Genomic DNA, 20880 nt, shown 5'->3' with positions numbered 1-20880 from the left:
TGACCTCTCTCATTAACAAGGCGTTTCCATTCACAGAACTGCTGAGTAAACTCTAGAGAGTTGTGCGTGAAATCCCAGGAGTTCAGCAGTTACAGAAATATTCAAACCAGCCTGTCCGGCACCAACAATCATGCCACGGTCGAAATCACTGAGATCACATTTTCTCCCCATTCTGATGGTTGATGTGAACATAAACTGAAGCTCCTGACTCATATCTGAATAATTTTATGCACTGCTCTTCTGCCACATGATTGGCTCATTAGATAATTGCATGAATGAGTAGGTGCACAGGTGTTCCTAATAAAGTGCTCAGTGAGTCTATATAAATTTTTTTCCTTTATTAACACTATCCATTTTTTTTTTTACAATGTGAAAGATACAATATTTTAACATGCAGTTTTGACAACCCAGGGAAGACCATTCATCCCTTTGCAAATGCCACAAATACTGAAAGCATGAAAATCCCTATAATTCAAAGCTACTTTTTGTCAAAACCTAAGCTACTGACAAACTGCGCATGCAACAGAATTCGGATCTCCTACAGATGTTCATCAGCACCTGAGCTGAAGCATATTTACGGGCGAAACACTAGAAAGGTGCATTTATCATATGCAATTTATTTTCTGGACACATAATACATGCATCGTCTACCTTCCATGGAGGGCCAAGGGTCCAGCAGTCCAAAAACCTACAGTGTAAAAAGTAGAAAACTGCAATTGTTACCATAAAGAGCTATTTCTATCTGAACTAACCCTTAAAATTAGTTGATGTTAATCGGTGGTGTAACCCAATGTATTCAGGTTGATTCAGTAGCATTAAAACAATATTTTGTCTTGAATAAAACCAGTTGATTTAGATGTTACCACATGAAATACATATTTTAGGTTAGGATTTTTTCAGTGAAATGTTTTTCTTCAGGTAACAAAAAAATGTGCTTCATTTGCTAACATCTACAGTAAATGAACTGGTTTTATTCAAGTAAAAAATGATTTCTAATCTGACTAAATTAACCTGACAAATTAGGTAACACCAACCAAAGCAATTTTAATGAGTTAGATACATTATCGTTGAGGTAACAAATGCAGGTTACCACTTTTTTGTGTGTAGTGTGCTGCTTACCTAGGCAGTATTTTTGGGAATCAAATGCGCGTGCAGCATTTTTGAATGCCCAAAAACGTAGCACGCGACTGTGATGCTGAAAAATGCTGTCTAGAGAGACAGCTGACTAGATTTTGAGATACAGCCCGACTGAATGTGACGGTAAACTATGATACAAATGTAGACAATAAAGCACTGCCAAATCAAATAAAACAGAGATTTCATAATATATTGAGCTGGCTGATATGGACATGTTGTTTAAAAGGATGGGGAATGCACAAATCCTTTTACATTACTGAAAGTAGATAGAGTGCCGTCTACAACGAATACTGAGGATAAGAAAACCTTTTAGTTCAAGACAGATACATTCATAAACATGGATAATTGCACGATTATTTTACCTTATGTCTTCATGTAGTTTTGCAGGCAGATATAAGAATCAGCTGATCCGTCCGACGCGTTGTGAAGACGCCATTAGTGTGAGCACTTCCTAGTGGTGTGCTGTAAAGACAGTGCGTCTCTTGGCTCTGTGTACATCTATATACTGTATTTATGTTTCTCAAAAGCGAAAGCTCAACACTAGCGCCCTCTGTTGGGTACAATACGCATTAGGTTTGGACTAATCCGAATGAAAAGGACTGTCTGGAATTTAAAGGGATAGTTCACCGAAAAATGAAAACGCACTTATTACTCACCCTCATGCCATCCCAGACGTGTATGACTTTCTTTATTTTGATGAATACAAACGAGGATATTTAGAAGAATATTTCAGCTCTGTAGGTCCATACAATGCAAGTGAATGGTAGCCAGAACTTTAAAGGTCCAAAAAGCACATAAAGGCATCATAAAAGTAATCCATAAGACTCCAGTGGTTGAATCCATGTCTTCAGAAGTGATATGTTAAGTTCGGGTGAGAAACAGATCAATATTAAAAGCTGAAGTATGAAACTTTTTCAGTGTTAAAATACTTCTATCCCAGCTTAATATGCAAAGACAACTATAAGTAAGCCATTCATAGGTTAATTTTCTCGAAAACTGTAAACACTCTGTGTCTGCGCTATACAAATTCCTGTGTTTATTTTGAGCGACTCGCTTAGAAACACCCCAACAATGTTACTCAACCAATGGCGTGAGTTGGGGGCGTGATTATCTGACTGTTTGAACAACTGCAGATGAGGGGTGTATCCAGAAAGCTTCTCATGTTATGGATTTAACCCTTGGAGTCATATGGATTACTTTTATGCTGCCTTTATATGCTTTTTGGAACTTGAGTGTATAAATGATGAGAGAATTTTCATTTTTGGGTGAAATATCCCTTTAAGAGCAGTTTGGTGGATCTAAAGAGATAATACTGGGGTATGAGTCTTGATTTTAAACTTATTTTACAAATTTTTAGACATGTTTTTTATTCCCTTTTCTTATTAGCACATATATTTCACTCAGCAGTCTGTCATTCATGTATATCAAAATCTTGTCCTTCATTTTCTCATATATTGCATTAATTCATGCAACTCTTTTTCATCCTAAACATTGTACATATTATTATTACATGCACTAGCTGTAAATTATCTGTTCTTTTGTACACATTGTTTGCTTTCCATATTGCACTATACTTGCACATCTTATCGCATATCTTATCCTATTCTATCCGGTTTTAAACATTACAGTGACAGGGAATTGGAAGGCATCTATAAAGAAATTTAGGTAAACAGGCCAGTTAACTACATCTATTCAAAATGTGGCATTGCAAAGTAGGTACAATACATTTAAAGATGTCTGCTCTTTAACTGTTTGAACAGTTATATCTGCTCAGATATTACAGAGAACAAAATGTTGACACAAGATTTTTATTTCAAATAAAACACTGTAGGTTAAAGACTAGACTGGGATTCCAAAAGCCTATTCAACCCAATAATAACAATTAAAATAGCATCTAAAGTCTAATGAAGTCTTTGAAAGTGCACTCATGCTTTCAAAGTGCATTGATTAAGTGCTTATGTACTCCCTTGCTATGGGTTGTGTCAAATTCGGAAACTTTCAACAAGAAATTCCAACAAGAAAGTGCAAGTTAAGAAAAACATATCTTATAAATGATAAAAGCATACTTAAGGTAATGTAAATATTGAATACGAACAGCATGTATTAGCCATAAATACAAGCTATAATATACACAATTAAAAATCTATCTATCTATCTACAAAAACAATACAATTATTTACAATTACTCATTGTCATATTTCTAACATTTCATGTTAATTTAGATCTCCATGTTAAAAATAACATTATTTGAGAAGGGTCACCACTCCAGTTTCATATCTGCTTTGCTCCATACATATTTCCCCCCTCTTATGCGGAACATTTTCTCATCAAAACCACTAAACTTGATGGCCTCTTCCACACCGACATCTAGAATGGACTTTGATGGATCTTTTCTCCCCTTTCGGCAATCCAGGAAGCGCATCTGCAGCATCAGATATGGATGATTAAACATCTATTCATGATAATTTACTCTTTCTGATTACATAACTCAGACAGCATGATTATGAATAGAGACCAAAGATTATCCAGGGGGAAATAAAGACTGTAATTTGTAGCCTGGAATTAAATACAATATCAGGTAATTTCCTGTGGGTCTTATTATATTGCTATCCACAATCCATCCCCTACTGATGTGATGACATAATGTAATATAAAGGAATAATTTACACTCTAATAATAGCATTATCTAATATAAAGAAATCCTTTAGACTCTAGTGGTAGCATAATCTAATATAAAAAAAATCCTTTACACAGTAATGAGAAATAAAGTTAATGGATACTGAGGAGAAAATATGACATCACTTACATATTCATCAAGAATCAGGTAGGAGTCTCTCATCTGTAAGGGAAAATAGGCAAGTAAACACAACATTCATCTCAAGGTAACAAAAGGTTTAATATTCAATTCATTGGCCCCTATTTTTTTATTTTTTTTATTTATGTTCAAAACTATAAATGCATACTTCTTAGAGGTAATAAAAACTTTGGTAATGAATTGAAACAGAAAGTTCAGTGGTGTCTTAGTCAATACATTGAAGCCACTTTAGCTTCCATATTGTAAGGTACTGTGAAATGCTGATTTGAATTTAGAATTACTCCAAAAGTACGGGCTTGGTGCCACAAAATTACCTTCTGATTAGACTCTGGAACAAGACACGCAACACTCTGGTGGCGGACCAGGAAATCTTGGAATTGCTGATCACTGACAACAAATTTCTCTGCCTCCCGGAGGCTGTTCTCCCCTACATTTTCACCATCAATTAGCAAGCACTGAAAGATCTGTGTGTACAATACAATACGCCATCAATCATATGAAGAGCAGCCTGCTAATAACCATATAATGTGTAAAATAATTAGTAAGGAATCTTACCTTCCAGCGCACTGGGTTCAGAGCAGTAATGTTCTCTGTCATATCTTCATCCACATTGTAGGTATTGATAACTGAGTTTATTTTGAAAGCCACCTTATACTCCCGGCACCAGTTACGAACTTTATGCAGATTGTCCAAATGACTTTTCTTGCCCTGACCTCGACCTATTACTTTATTGGTGTCTTCGATAAAACTGTCACAAGAAATTGCCAGAATGTCCAAATAGTCACCTATAGGGGTACATTAAATAGAGCAAATTAGGCAGTAAACTCAAATAGTCGATAGTATATAAAACAAAAGAAAACTCAATATATCAATAACACCTTTCAAACAAAAAGTCCATACTACAGTGTTCATGTTACAGTGCTATTACACACAAAAGTATAGGCCTTCCTACTGAATGATACCAATGAGCAACACTTAAGCTACTTGATATTTAATTATTCAGAGAAGATTTATACTTGTATGTAGATATTTTGTTTAGCTGCATTTCATTATATACTGTTAATGTTTCTATTCTAGTAATACAGTATGCGTAATGCTGACAATAAAGGAAAAGTTCACCCAAAAATGAAAATTCTCTCATCATTTACTCACCTTCATTCCATCCCAGATGTGTATCACTTTCTTTATTCTGCCGAACACAAATCAAGATTTTCAGAAGAATATTTTAGCTTTGTTGCACCATACAATGCAAGTGAATGGTGACCAGAACTTTGAATTTCCAAAAATCATATAAAGGCAGCATAAAAGTAATCCATAAGACTCTAGTGGTTTAATCCATATCTTCAGAAGAGATATGATAGGTATGGGTGAGAAACAGATCAATATTTAAGTCCTTTTTTACCATATATCTACACTTCTTATTTAGTTTTTTGGCTATTTGCATTCTTCGTGCATATCACTACCTACTGGTCAGGGCTGGTCAAAGATGGAGATTTAAAGAAAAAAAAAAAGGACTTAAATATTGATCTGTTTCTCACCCATACCTATCATATCACTTCTGAAGATATGGAATTAACCACTGGAGTCTTATTGATTACTTTTATGCCGCCTTTATGTGCTTTTTGAAGATTCAAAGTTCTGGTCACCATTCACTTGCATTGTATGGACCTACAGAGCTGAAATATTCTTCTAAAAATCTTCGTTTCTGTTCTGCAGAAGAAAGAAAGTCATACACATCTGGGATGGCATGAGGGTGAGTAAATGATGAGAGAATTTTCATTTTTTGGCTGAACTATTCCTTTAATGTAAATGAAAACAATCTTTGCTGTCCTCTGCTGGTCAGTAATGATTCTCACGCTTACCATATTTCTGAAACCAGGTTTCCTTTATCAAACTGCCATTACTGACTATACTGACGCTTGGCAGCTCCAATTCTTGTTTGCAGTATCTCACCAACTCTCCCACAAAAGTGCCCCTGTCTTGCAGGAAGGGCTCTCCACCCGAGAAGTTTACTTTTTCCATCCCTAAAACATGCAATAGACAATATTAAGGAAGAATGGGAAGAATAAAGGCTGTCGAAGTAACGCGTTAATTCAATGCGATTAATAAAAATAACGCGTTCAAAAAAGTAACGCAATTAATCATGCCCCCTGACCGGACGTATAATAATAATTACAGGCATACATACCTACAATTATAAATAGCCTACTGTATACATATAAATATATATTATAATTATTTAGAATATTATATATTGAATTATCTTTATTAAATCATCTATATAGGCTAATTATAGCCCATTTCGGAGCAAATATTGATAAATGCTATTAATTCGATTAATTATGATTTTATTAAAAATCGATTTAATCGATTTAGAGCCCTATAGTAACGGAGATAAATATGTTAGATTATGTCTACCTGCATTTTTCAGAAGGCGCAATCCTTGCTTTGCTTCTTCAATAGGCAAGACGAACGAGGTCTTTGCAGTGTGGAAGCAAAACCCGCATTTGTAATTGCACTGCCGGGTAAAATGGTAGTTTACACTGCTCGGAGTAGTACACTGAGCACTGGAGCTCTCTTTCTGGTCCTCTTTGGTGCGACTGATATTCCCAACAGGTGTTCGTTGCACCAGTGCGCCAGATACCCCAATCAAAACAGACATCCATCTCAACAATGTTGACAAGATGCTGTGGACGTTCGTCAAACAAAACTGCATCAGCATTTTTGCCACACCGACTTGGTTTGATGCCACCATGGTGATAGTCTTAAAACTGTGACGCACAGAAGAAAGCTCACACCGGCTTTTATAGACAGATGCAAGTTCAGTTTCTTTTCTTGCTTAACCAGATCGGAAAACGAAAGATAAACGTTTGTCGAGTCATGGTCATCCAACTCATTTTCTACTACAAAACTGAATGCAACTGGACCCTTATTCACATTACACCCTAATCATAAAGCATGTCCATTAAGATATAAGCTACCTCATTATTGCATCATAGGAATATAAAATAGTGCTTTGCTTCTTGCCCTCTAGCCTTTCTAAATCATTAACCAACCACCAGATAAGAATGCATTAGGTAACACTTTACATTACAGTGAAATAACAATAATAATTTTAAATAACAATATATTGCGTATTATTATCATTATTATTATTGTATAATAATATAATAATATAAATAATAATAATTCTAAATAATGAGAATAATAAATACAAATGTATTTCCAAGCAGCAACATTACTTATTTAGTGTTTACATTGCTCGTTACTTTGTAATTACACTTTAACATAATAATAGTATATGTAAGGAATAATTGATGACAGACCTTGAATTGTTTAAAAATAATGCACACCCGCGGAGTGACCGTTGCACCTCGGGTGTGCATTATTTTTAAACAATTCAACAGGACGGAGTCAATTATTCCACTTATACCACGGTTACCACACCTTAAGACATCGTTCAGGGTTTTATCTCAAGATATTTTGTGGTTTTCATCACTAAAACGCTCTTGTGAGAGGAACTACTTTCTTCCGCCACACATTCAGCGTGTTGCTTTAATACAGTCGGAGCCTTCCTTGCTAATTCGAAAACGTAATTTTAGAACTAGCAACGGAGGATGCGCTGTCTCTCTCTCTCTCTCTCTCTCTCTCTCTCTCTCTCGTGTGTGTGTGTGTGTGTGTGTAAGTGCGAGCGAGACGAGGGAGCGCAGGGCTCTTTTTTACCAAAACTGAAATAAATGTAGGATTAGACATTTTTTTATGTTCTTAACCAATTTACTTAAACCAGTGTCTTTGTTTATATGGTTATTTTGTTTTGGTAGCCTGTAGGGCTGTTGGAAATAACTGAATTAATTTGGCGAAGTGATATGGAACCGTTATGCGGTCAAGACCTGGAACTACTTTATAGCCGTGCATTTACTTGAAAAATAATTGCACACCTTAGAACATCTGTCAACCAATCAGAATCAAGCATTCAACAGACCCGTGAGATATATATATATATATAATGTTTAACAATATTTGCTCAAAGTTTGTTAGCATTACTCATTAGATATGTAATTAATTACGCTGTAACATACATTGTAAAGTTTGACCTAGTTTAATTATTAACGTGCATTTCCACTGTACATTGCTGTTCTTGATAGTTCAGACTCAGAGGTGCGTGTTTTGCTGGCTCTTACTTTCGTTTTCCAGTCTAGTTTCGTTTCTTTGTAAACACTGTCATCCAGCTGAAAATACTTTCATTTCCCTGTATGCCTCACTGTTCACACTTCACAATGTTAAAGAGAGCAATGTTTCTCTGCGGACAGCTGCGCTCTCGTGTATTTGCGGTGGAGGTTGATTTGCGCACAGAACCTTTATATTTCTCACTGAGCACAAGCCCTCAGATTTTGAGTCATCGTGATTATCCGCAGCTCTTCGGAGAGGATGGCAAACTCTACTCGCTGCACGTTCACTGCGATGACAGAATTCAGAAGGCGCGAGCTCACGCGGAAATAAAACACGGGCTGTCTGAAAAACTGGCACGAGATTGCGACGTTTTCGAAGCGTCCTCCTATGTCCCGGATGTCAAAAACAGCGTCGACAAAGGCTTTTTTATAAGGGACAGATCCACTACAGCTCGTTCAGAGGAAATATTAAAGAAATATCACCAAAATAAATCGATATGTGTGGTTTCATACAAGCGCGAGGGTCAGTACTGCTGGCAGGAGTTGTGGTCACCTGTCAATCAAGTGGAGCGGGTAGAGAGACATTACGTCACACCTGCAGCAGCCCCAGAGTTTCACCCATCCACACTAAACATCAAGAACTCTGATGTGTACTACTGTATGGACGAAGCCTATAAGGTCCTTAAAGAGGTAGGAGGATGTTTAAAACAAAATCCTGATTATTCTTGTCTGTTTGTTTATGATACACTAAAAGTTTCAGTTTCTAATCTGAGACTCCTTCTCTGCCCATCCCAGTGCACTGACATTATCCCTGAGTCAAAGGAAGTGCTGCAGCTTGTGGATGAACAGGTGGAGACAAGCAGAGGAGATGGATTTCCAGTCATTGTAATTGAGGGACTGGATGCTACAGGTTAACTTTGCCATACACTGTGTTGCTATATTTAGTACAAGAAAATTATAAGTGTGCAGTCAAAGAAATAACATCTACTACTCAGAATCTAATCTAAACATTTATAGCTGATAAAGTAAAAAAAACAACAACAAAGGCCATATTGATACATATAGATACCACTGTTAAATTCTTCCCAAATGTAGCACCTCCATATAGTTCAGTGAATGACTTATCTTCTAATTACCTTCTCCTGATTTCTTCATGAACCCAGGTAAAACTACTCTCACAGAAGCCCTGCGGGAGTCTCTGAATGCCACTCTTCTGAAATCTCCTCCCCAGTGCCTGGCTCCTTTTAGACAGCGCTTTGACTCTGAACCACCCCTCATCCGCAGAGCCTTTTATGCTCTGGGGAACTACATCACCGCAGCACACATTGGAAAAGAGTCCTTAAGGACTCCTGTCATAGTGGACAGGTAGAGAGGATGTGCACATTCGCATGATTCTGCTGCTGTTTGGGAAGCACTATAGAAAACGTTGAAGAATATCTGTATTAAAGGGATAGTTCAAGTTGTTCCAAATCCGGCATGACTCTCTGTGTTCTGTTGAACACAAAAGATGTGAAGCAGAATGTTAGCTTTAGTCACCATTCACTGTAATGTATGGAAAAAAAAGATGCAATGAAAGGGAATGGTGTTTGAGGCTGTCATTCTGCCAAACATCTTTTGATTTCCACTGAAGAAAGAAAGGCATATGGGTTTGGAACAACATGAGAGTCAGTAAATGGTGACAAAAATGTAATTTTTTTTGTGTGTGTGTAAACTATCCCTTTAACTTTCGATCTGTGTGTCTAATTACTTTAGAGTTTAAAAACAAAAAGCCTCACTTGACAGCAATCTAGCTGCTACTCAAAAAAAAAAAGTAATTATTTTTAATTTAATGTTTTATATTCAGACCAACATGATCACACGTGAAGTCGGCATGATGTTTCCGATAGTTTCGGTACCCTAGGATCGGGGACTGTATGCCCTTGCGCTGACATGCAGCATTCTTATCAGACATGTTTGCAGTGGTTTCAGTGTATTTACCTTTCCACCTGGCAGTGCGTTGCATCAGCTGCGTGCGAGACTAGGGTTCAAAGCCAGACAGTAACCACGTTTGAATGATCAATGACAAGGATGATTTGGAAGTTTCACTTTTCCCTCTAACATTACTTTTTTACTCCACTAATGGTTAAGGTAAGGTTTGGGTTGGGGGATAGAATCTATAAATATATGCTTTTCGCTTCATTGTATAATGTCCTGTAAAGCTGAAAACAACTTGCTTCACTGCTAGCTTTTGGCAACCTCTCCTGGACATAAATGGAGCTCACACGTGCCCATATGCCCTACAACACTTACCGCTTTGGCCACTGGGGGCAGTGTTTCAAAATTTCGGTCAACGTATACCGATTTTGACGAAAGAAAAGTCGGTCTACTTTTTCAGATTTCACTGTGAGATCAGGCTGTTCAGATTAAGGAAGTTTCATTGAGCCAACATAATTTAGTTGGATTAGGTCAAATTAATGTACTCTAGTAGTTTTAATTTAATGAGGTTCATCAAACTCGATTTACTAAGGTTCATTTTATAATTTTTTTATGTTGGACCAACTTAATTTTGTTTGCAAGGTAAGTAAATGTTAGGACAGTGAAACTGTTGCACTGTCAATGTAATAGCATTTTATGAAGCTAAGCAGCACTCAAATCAAATATCGCTTGAAAAAGAAAGTCCATCCTCAATCTAAGCACAAGCACCAATCTTCACCACAATGGTAACACCAAAACTCCATCATAACAGACACTCTTTTATAAATATCAATATAACAGAACATTAAAAATTAACAAATATTTTCATCTTGCTCAAAAATGCATAAAATAACACTTAATTTCAACATTTACTCTCCCTATCGAGTCCCATTCAAAGCATGCTTGGAAATGAAAATCCCCTGCCTAGTTTCAGTAATGCTACATTAACACCACAAAAAGTATTCATGTAGTCCCAACTCAAATGGATTAAGTAAACTTCCATTTTACAAATTTAAATGGATAGAAAGCAATGAAATTAAGTTGTGACAAAGTTTTCTAGAATTGTGTTGCTTTAGTTTAGTTTAAAAGTACATTGAACAGACAGCAAAAAATGATTTTTTTTTTTTTTTTTTTTTTTGTTTTTTTTGTGTTGAACAATGAAAATGAAAAAATAATTCATTAATCCTTGGTTTATAGTAGGGTCAGAAATTAACCAGGCCTCAGGGCAAAACAAACAAATTAAAATGTCCCAGATATTTAAAATGTGAGGGTGAAATGCTCCTTAGTGTATTCATCTATTGTCTAACATTTTATATATTTTATAATATTCTAATCTAGGCCTATTTAGTTTTCCAGGGGCAAATACTGACCTTTAATTAAAAATGTTAATTTTTGGCACTGGTGTATAAAACGGATGAGAAAAGAATGTAGTTGAACCCTGAAGAAAGTGTTTTATTGATCTCTATTAGGTACTGGCACAGCACAGCAGCATATGCCATTGCCACAGCAGTAAGTGGAAGAGTGGAAAACCTCCCTAGACCATATTCAGAACTGTACCAGTGGCCAGAAGACCTGCTCCAGCCAGACCTTGTGCTGCTTCTGACTGTCAACCCAGAGGAGAGACTGAGAAGACTCAAGGACAGAGGACAGGAAAAGACCATCGAGGAGATAGAGCTAGAGGTCAATCAACTGTTCAGACTGAAGTAGGTCAATTTACTGTAAATGTATCTTGCAATTTTAAAGGTACATGACAACCCATTTACTGTATACTTTGTTAACCCTTAAAAGGACAGTTCACCCCAAAATGAATATTCTGTCATCATTTACTCACCTTCATGTCGTTCCAAACCTGTGTGCTGTTTTTTCCCACCGTGAAACACTCAAGGAGAAATTTTGAAGAATCTACATGCTCTTTTTTCAAACAACGACAGTTTACAGTGACCACATCTGTCAAGCTCCAAAAAGGGACAAAACATTCAACTTGTGTGCTATTTTCCAAGTCTTCTGAAGCCATAGAATAGGTCTGTGTAAGAGACTGACTGATATTTAAGTTGTTATTCACTCATTAATCTCATTTGTGTTTGTGTTCTGTTATAAAATGGCACATTTAAACTTGTTGCAGCAAATTTGACGTCATTTGCAGCAAATTCCCATTGGTTTCTGAGTGTGTCGTAACCAAATGTGGCATCCCAGTTTGAGGTTGTGAAATAGAAACTGACATTTAATTATTTTTTATGATAGTTTATGGTGTTTTTAGCCCCTTTTGGATGGCATAAATGTGGGTAAATTATGACAGAATTTTATATGCCGGGTGAACTATTCTTATAAACTCGTGCAACACCACATTCACATGCATGGATGTTGTATTTTGGCTTCGGTATATGCAACGCGTAATTTAAATTAATTTAAACCAACTGATCTCAGTTCAGAAGACTCTGGGCTGTCAGTAAATGGTTAAAAAGTCATGTGACAAAACAACATGGCGCTGATCACAGCAGAGTTTTTGTTTGGGATAGGGATGTCCAGATACCAATACTGCACTCATGTACTCATACTCATGCTCGTAAAAATGCTCCGATACCAAACACTGACACCATCTGACGTACGTCTGTCATTACGTAAACAATCAGGGCACAAATTCTAATCACATTATGTACTAGTGAGATAATTTAATCACAAAGGCAAAAATGTAATTAGATAAATGTAGTTTACTCTGCGTGTGCAGTGCGCTTCAAATGTGAGCAGAGCACTAGTGAATGTGTGGAGACAGTGTTGTGCCGGCACCGGCCGCACCGCACGTACCTTTTAAAGCTCTCCATGGCTCGAGCATTGAGCACTCTGTTTGTAGCAGATGACAGTGAACAGAGCGCAAATACTTTGTACCGTGAGGCACACACTGAGTACATATTTATTTAATTAAATAGCAGCCTTTTGCTGTTTAATAATCACTTTGTCTCGTAGGGCCTGGATTTTTTGGACTGAAAAGCTACCGTCATCACACAGAAACACTTCAAAATTAAAGCTCAGTCAAAATAAAAGCTCAATTTAAATGAAATAAGTATGACAGAAATATATCACTATTGTAAAGTTATGTAATATTCACTGTACTACTAATACTACGACTAATAAATCAATAGTAATTGTATTATATTTAAGCAATATCTCACATCTGTGATGTTATGTTCTGCAGCACTTTATTTGACAAAAAATAACTCCAGTGCTGTATTTTGGATTATGCTGTGAGGTTCTGTATAAAAGCACTTCATTTGATAAAAAAATAATACAGCATTATGTTGAAGATTAATTGGTATATTTTCATTTTCATTAATTCATTTATTTAAACACCATTTTGATGATAAAATTGAAATAATATGATGATATGGAGTATCGGAAAACAGGTATCGGACTCGGTATCGGCGAGTATCAGAAAGAAAGTAACAGTACTCGTACTCGTTCTCAAAAAAATGGTATTGAGGCATCCCTAGTTTGGGAGAAATGCCAACAAAACTACATCTGGTAACAAACCTAATTAAGTTTTTTGCACTGAAACTTGTTTGAGTCAAAAGATTAGAGTCTTTAGTTTCATCTGATATGCCATTTCTAAAATTTTCACGATTTATTGCGAAACACGATACTGCTAAACACAACGTACACTATAGTGTACAATAGCACTAGAAAAAATTTTCACATTTAGAAAAAAATTTGCTTTAAGAGGCTTTACATGGAGAAAATAAGGTGCATTTCTAACTCTTCTGTGACCACTGCAGACAGACAGAACACTGGAGGTTAAGTCATTCACTAAATAGGGAGCAAGGGAGCATCCTATAGCTTTCTTATGAAACCAGGTGCATTCAATCCAAACTTCCTATCAAAATTAATGTTCGCAATGTCTCAAAAACATGAATAACCAACACTCCTGGAAACAAAATAAACAATCTGACTTTCTATAGCTTGGTATTATTTAACTTAGTTTTTTGGAAAACTATATGCTCTAGAAATATATATATATATATATATATATATATATATATATATATATATATATATATATACATACTATGTTTAATTAGGTGCTACTAGTTACAAATCAAAAAGGGAAATAGAAAATGCACACAGCAGTCACATTTGGGTCTCAGGAGGTTAAAGTTGCATTCATCAGTTTCCACATCTGCTGCTGGCAGTTACACACCTACTGGTTTATTTATTTATATTTATTAGAAAAAATGGTCAGCTACTTCAGAGTGAAGTCCAAATGTTTATTTTTCAGAAGAAGCAGAAATAAACAGAATAAATGTTTGTCCAAATAACAATACAAAAATACAACAATATTTAATACAGTATATACAAATACAACAATACATAACTATAGACTTTTACTACTTTAGACATTTTTAGTAAAACAACTTCAAAGTAATTTAACCAAGTCAAGTTTAAAATGTTTATTCTCTACAATCAACCATATTCAAAAAGATGACAGACAAAATAACTAACTGCTTTTATGTTTTTATAGTATGTTTACACATTTTATATTGAAAACATTTTCATCATATAAAATCACATAAAATGGCATTCAATTAAACAACATGCATAACAATATTGACAAAATGCTTCTTGTTTCCAGAGTGGAAGAAGCTTACAAGAGAATCCAGAATCCTGCCTGCATCATCGTGGATGCCAGCCCTTCTCCCCAAGAAGTGCTGCAACAAGTGCAGTTTTTAATAAGGAACAATTGTCACCTGTAAACACCCATTTTCTGCAAGTCAGGAAGCCATGCAATCACTCTGCATTCCACTAGATGGTAGTGTAGTGTTATGATTTCTTCCCTAGTAGTCTAAAACCCCACTGTAAAAGTCCCAGTCAGCTGAGCCTGTTGATTGAAAGGGAGGCTGGTGGCAAACAGCCAGTGCATATTTCAGGGCTCCTATTTGGACATGTCACAACATATTCCCCTTTCCACAGAGCTTTAGTGATGACACGAGAGGGAAAGTTATTGCGAGTGTCGTAGCTGCATGTCAGCTCTCATACGCAGGGTCACAGCGTCCACTTTCCTCTCTCAGACTTATTCCCACTGAAACACAGGAACTCAACTAAAGAGGTTTGAGAATTCATCAATCACTTCAATTCGATTTAAACACAAGAACTCATTGTTGGTCAGCTCGAAGTTCACTCCTATAGGAGCTGGAAGCAAGGGACTTTATGGGGATATTAAAAGCAATAGATCTGATCTGGGCAATTTAAACTTTGTTTGATTTGTTGCTGTTTCTTTTGGACACAGACACTGATCATTAATTAAGAGTGATATGCTAGGACAAAGAAATACTGTACATTCATCTCTCTTGTCAGTTCCAGAGACCTACTTTCTCTTTATTGAAGTTCTTTAAAAAGATTTGTGTGAAACACACTTTAAATATTTTATTATACAAATGATCGTCAAAAATTCACATTTAAAGATCACATGCACACCTTAAAGGGATAGTTCACCCCAAAATGTAAATTCTCTCATCATTTACTCACCCTCATGTCATCCCAGATGTGTATGACTTTCTATCTTCTGCTGAACACAAACGAAGATTTTTAGAGTAATATTTCCACTCTGTAGGTCTATACAATGGAAGTTAATGGGTACCAAAATGTTGAAGGTCCAAAAGGACATAAAGCCCACATAAAAGTAATCCATAAGACACCAGTTGTTAAATCTATATCTTCAGAAGCGATATAAGTTTGTGTGAGAAACAGATCAATATTTAAGTTCTTTTTTACTATAAATTCTCCTCCCTGCCCAGTTGGTGGTGATATAAACGAGGAATGTGAATGTCCAAAAGCAAAAGAAGAATGTGTAAGTGAAAGTGGAAATGGAATTTAAAAAAACAACAAAACTTCTCTGTTTCTCACCCACACCTATAATTTCGCTTCTGAATATATGGATTTAACTTGTGAATATTTTCATGCTGCCTTTATGTCCTTTTGGATCTTCAAAATGTTGGTACCTATTCACTTGCATTTTATTGACAATTATTATTCCCCAAATTCTCATTACTGTTATGTGTAATTACTAAATAATTTGATTTTTTTTTAATATTTAAATCAGCATAAATAAAAGGTAAAAAAACAAACAAACAAACAAAAAAAAAAACATAATATATAAATAATTTATTATATAATATAATAAAATATAATATAATATCTTTTTGTTTTGTTTTTTGCATTACAGTAATGGGAATTGGGGCCGGGGAGTGCATAACTGTCATAAAAATAAAGTGACAATGCAAAAAATCTTAATGGTCCTTAAAACAGGCCTCATTTTCTTTATGCGAAATATATTGTATTATTTTGTATCTTTTGATGTTGGGGTGAAATGTGACCTGGACATGTTATTCATAAGTTTTATTAAGATTCACCCACCCAAAGATCCGTTCGCATACACATACACACTAACACTACCACTCTTATTCTATAGTTCATTTATATGGTAAGTGCTGTATTTACCCAGTGATAGCAAGATTAATTAATGGTTTTAGTAATTATGAACTCAGTGAGGATGTAAGACAGAGTGACCCGTCTCTCTCACAATGATGCCTCAGCAGAGGGGAGAAGAGAGTGGGGTAAATTCATATGGCAATTAATGGAGTCCTGTAGATCACTGTCAAATGGCTTTCCACACCACTGCGCAATTACACACTCCCCTTCTACCCTCGCTATAAATGCAATTATATGTTTATTTTTTAGCACACTGCATAAACTCCATATATGCTTGTTGTCAGTAGTTAATATGAATGTCTTGTACTGCACCTAAGGCACTTAAAATGCCATATTTAAATGTGCTATGTGGGAAATGGACTGGTCAGTGATTTTATAGCATGATTAAACTGGTTTGACTTAAATTCCATTTATTTATTTCTTTGCTTGGAGCCCACTTGGGTGCCCAGTGGTCAGACAGCCAGCTTGACCAATTTTCCATCTATCTGCAATTGCTCTCAGAGGGAATTTTCAGTGTTTAAGGATTTTTCAGTTGCTATAGACAGACTTTCCTACAATGCAGTTCTTATGAATGCAGGGGAGAGGTTATAGTATTGTTTATGTATATACAAAGTAAAAAACCCCAATGAACATTCAATGTGTATTCAACAGAAAGTATACTATAAGGCAGCTAGTTCTGTTTTAAAAAACAATCTACATATATTTACAATCTATCCTCAAACTCCTACAAGCAAATAAACAGGCAACCTTAATTTTTCATTTCAGTCTAAACTATTTATGCAAATCAGACATTTACATTTATTCAGTTAGCTGACGTTTTAATCTAAAGAGACTTATACAGTAATCAGAAATAAAAAAAGCCAAATGCATTTACCCCCTTAGTCTTTAAATATACATTAGATCATATGTGCAACTGAAATGTGGAAAATCAGGTCACAGTGCTAAAGTTCTGTGCAGAGGGGTAGGCCACCATCCTCAGCAGGCCCCGCACAATCTACATTGGCCACTTCAATATTTCATTAGCACAACAAAGAAAAAGACAGAGAAAACCCTCTCTGCAATAATTAAAGATCCAGCAGGGATGGAGCCGCACCAACCTGATCTCACATAAAATTCAGCAAGTGTGTGCTGATTTTTCTTTAGCCGAAATCGGTATACATTGACCGAATTTGAAAACACTGCCTCTAGAGGCTAAAGCGGTAAGTGTTTATAAACAATTGTGACATCAATTTATATCCAGGAGAGTTCGCCAGAAGCCAGCTGTAAAAAGAATTGTTTTCAGCTGAACAGGGTGTAAAACAGTGAAGAGAAATGCTTATTTTATTTAATCTACCCCTAAACCAAAACTCAAATCTAACCCTAACCATTAGTAGTGACAAAATGCAATGTTAGGGCTAAAATTGCAATCTTCTTATCACACTCGTGATTATTTACTCAACCGTGATTACTTTCTCGCTTGAATGAGGATTGAACTGTGGTCTCCCATGCAACTGACGCAACACGCTACCAGTCATGCCATGAGGGAAAGTAATTGATGTTGAGCCATTCCAAATATGTCCAATGAGAGACAGGGCATGTCAGTGAGTCGGCATACTATTGCCGATCCTAGGGTACCAGAACTTTCAGAAACAGCATGCCGACTTCCCGTGTGGTCATGTTGGCTGCACAGCAGTCTGTGGTCCCCCTGCCTAAGTAATAGATCAAATGAAAGCTGTCACTATGAACATGAATAATGAGTGAAGTGCTGTGAGAGAGGTGGGGGTGGTAGGGGGGTAGGATGGTGTGGGATCTGGAGACCTGGCACTGATGCCCTCCTTCTCCAGGTCTACAGAAGCTACCAACTGCTCTGGGGGTTCTGTGTTGGAGGTGGGGGGCTAAAGAGGCCTGTAGGACCCCATGGAAGGCATGGCAATAGGAAGAATTGACCAGAGAGGGTGTGTGTGATGTTTTGATGTCTTCTACAGTATGTACAATGCATGGGTTAGTATGTGCTGTATGGGTTAATCTTACATTAACATATCCAGGTCACTCTTCACCCCCCTCAAATGTTTAAAAAAATAAATAAATTATATGCAAATTAAAGGAATGTTCTGGGTTCAATACAAGTTAAGATCAAAGGACAGCATTTGTAGCATAATGTTGATTTCCACAAAAAATTATTTTAACTTGTCAAACATTGCAGTTACAGTAAGGCACTTACAATGGAGGTGAGTAGGGCCAGACCATAAACTTCAAAGTACACACTGCTTTAGAAGTATATCCACAAGATGTAAACATTATATGTGTTGAAATGATTTTAGTGTGATAAAATCACTTACTAATCTTTCTGTGTAAAGTCATATCCAACATAACTTTACAAAAGGGTTTACATGGGGAAAACCCTGTAACTGATTTTACCACAATAAAATCATTTTGAACAGAGATCTTATCACACTAAAATCATGTTATTATATATTGTTTACGTTTTGTTGCTATACTTTTGAAACAGTGTGTATTTTGATATTTATGCAGAGTTTTTCCTGGGTCAAAAATGGTCTTCGGTGGTGACTGATGTATACGGTCATCTACGTGGTCGAAGTTGGTTTATTATATAATTGCATTTAATTAAAATATAACATAATTCCTTAATTTAATTTTATGTTTACATTGTATACGAGTTATTTTACACCAGCTTAGTAAATGGAAACTTTTTTGAATTTAACAAATTTATTTTTTTTTTTTTTACTTTTTACTTTAAAGATGCTATGTGAAATTAAACTAAATTAAATTAACCTTATTTCTGTAATTCATTTTTTAGAAAGACTAGCTACATTGACCTAACCACAGAAATGAGGAGCCATCCATTGAGCGATCCAAAACCTTTATTTTGGCGTATGTCAAAATAATCCAGTAGAGCGGTTCTCTTGTGCTAGTGGTTCTGTGATGGCTTGCGCGAGTCATGCCAAACTGAGCATACTCACAAAAACCAGGCAGATGCGTTGCACAAAAGCGCATCTCAGATGAGAAGCATATGTAGGGCAAATAAAAGCACTGAAAATATTAAATTATATTTTGCCACTCCAAAATTTAGCTTGGGCCCCATTCACTTCCATTGTAAGTGCCATATTTTAACTACGACGTTTGCTTATTTTTATTTATTTGTTTTTATAATCGAGGGACGAGTTGAAATATTTTTCTGTGGTAATCAACATTATGCTACAAATGCTATCAGGTATCGAACCTGGAACATTCACAGGTGCTGTAAGAGATTTTTTCATGGAAAGGTATGCAAAATTTGTTCTCCCTGAAAAATGTCACTGAAATTAGTGTCCTGAGACATCTCACTGGTCTCCGTGACAGCACTATACTCTGTAAACAGCAAACAACAATGTGTCTGCGGGTTGCGGTCTCTGATGCTTTCTGTCTGTCAATCATTTTGTGTGTTCTCATAGGATTGTAGTTGTAGCGAATTACTGAAGATTAATGCAACTTTTATGCCATAACAGTTGTCAGTTGAGGGTGCTATTTTGGTGCTGTTGTTTTTGACAACCGCTTCTGCTCTGTGTTGATCTTAGTAAAGCTCACTTGGTATCTTTAGAGTGCTGTGTTTTGGAAAGAGCGGGGGTGCCTAATCCAACGGCTCAGCTTGTGGAAATTCCAGAATGGCTAAAATCACTTATAGCAACTTTAAGCACATTTTCTCCTCAAATTGTCATTACTGGAATGCGACTAGACATTTTACTTTTTTTTTTTTTGTGATCATTTTTTTTTATTTTATTTTTTTTGAGGGGGGGGGGGGGGGGGGTTCTCTTTATATTACTGTATTATAGGGATGTCATAAAATATTGAGTAATGATCGGCACGTTATTTTATCGATATATTTTTGAGGCATCGATATTTTAAAATTAGCCGACATTTAAGTTAGTAGCCCAATTCACATGCTTTCCAATTCACTCACTTGGCCTCTGTCATAATAGCATTGGGGGACCACAACAGGGTGATATAACATGTATCTCACACACACACACACACACACAGGACAAGCTGAAGCGGGGCAGGAAATGGCAGTCCAAAGTAACAAAGGTTTTTGTACTTCTTCTAAAATTAACAAAGTGACATTGATTTTGCAGGTTAGTAAAACTGCGCAAACTGAACGATTAGAAGTACCGATGTTTGTTACGCAATTTCTCTATGTAGCCTTGAACAGGTCTTTCATTCAAGCTGTCAAACCAGAAAACGACATATTTGTAACTGAAAATAGGCTCTATGAAAGATACATGTTCACAATAGTTCATGAAGTGATGGCTAAGAGTAAATAATCTTTCTCCTCTGATAATGATTTGGGTTGAA

General features: G+C 36.1%; 3 protein-coding genes across 9 annotated transcripts in view; 1 reads left to right on the top strand and 2 right to left on the bottom strand.

Moving 5' to 3' along the window:
* rnf144aa (ring finger protein 144aa) overlaps positions 1-1629 on the bottom strand; it is a 67766-nt gene extending 66137 nt beyond the window's left edge. For 3 of the 7 annotated variants that reach the window (XR_007899683.1, XM_051723488.1, XM_051723485.1), the window contains exons 1-2: positions 1500-1607; positions 652-688 (exon numbers count right to left, since the gene is read on the bottom strand). The gene's annotated coding sequence lies outside the window, so the exon portion shown is untranslated. Of the gene's footprint in view, positions 1-651; positions 689-1499 lie in introns of all 7 variants that reach the window. The other 4 variants (XM_051723490.1, XM_051723489.1, XM_051723487.1 and 1 more) reach the window with 3 other exon arrangements.
* An 888-nt stretch (positions 1630-2517) lies between these two features.
* On the bottom strand, positions 2518-7194 carry rsad2 (radical S-adenosyl methionine domain containing 2). Its single transcript, XM_051723484.1, has 6 exons — positions 6371-7194; positions 5815-5976; positions 4508-4737; positions 4267-4416; positions 3944-3976; positions 2518-3559 (listed from the first exon to the last, which is right to left on the bottom strand). Exons 1-6 carry the CDS (start codon positions 6705-6707, stop codon positions 3395-3397), a joined length of 1077 nt encoding a protein of 358 aa, XP_051579444.1. The 5' UTR covers positions 6708-7194; the 3' UTR covers positions 2518-3394.
* Positions 7195-8134: 940 nt separating this feature from the next.
* Positions 8135-20319, top strand: cmpk2 (cytidine monophosphate (UMP-CMP) kinase 2, mitochondrial). Its single transcript, XM_051723481.1, has 5 exons — positions 8135-8811; positions 8917-9031; positions 9285-9486; positions 11544-11777; positions 14696-20319. Exons 1-5 carry the CDS (start codon positions 8206-8208, stop codon positions 14814-14816), a joined length of 1278 nt encoding a protein of 425 aa, XP_051579441.1. The 5' UTR covers positions 8135-8205; the 3' UTR covers positions 14817-20319.
* The last annotated feature ends 561 nt before the right edge of the window (positions 20320-20880 follow it).

This window comes from Myxocyprinus asiaticus, chromosome 17 (assembly GCF_019703515.2).
Source record: "Myxocyprinus asiaticus isolate MX2 ecotype Aquarium Trade chromosome 17, UBuf_Myxa_2, whole genome shotgun sequence".
In the NCBI taxonomy this organism is placed as follows: domain Eukaryota; kingdom Metazoa; phylum Chordata; class Actinopteri; order Cypriniformes; family Catostomidae; genus Myxocyprinus; species Myxocyprinus asiaticus.
Note: the sequence above shows the minus strand (reverse complement) of the source record. Positions and strands in the feature narration are given on the sequence as shown.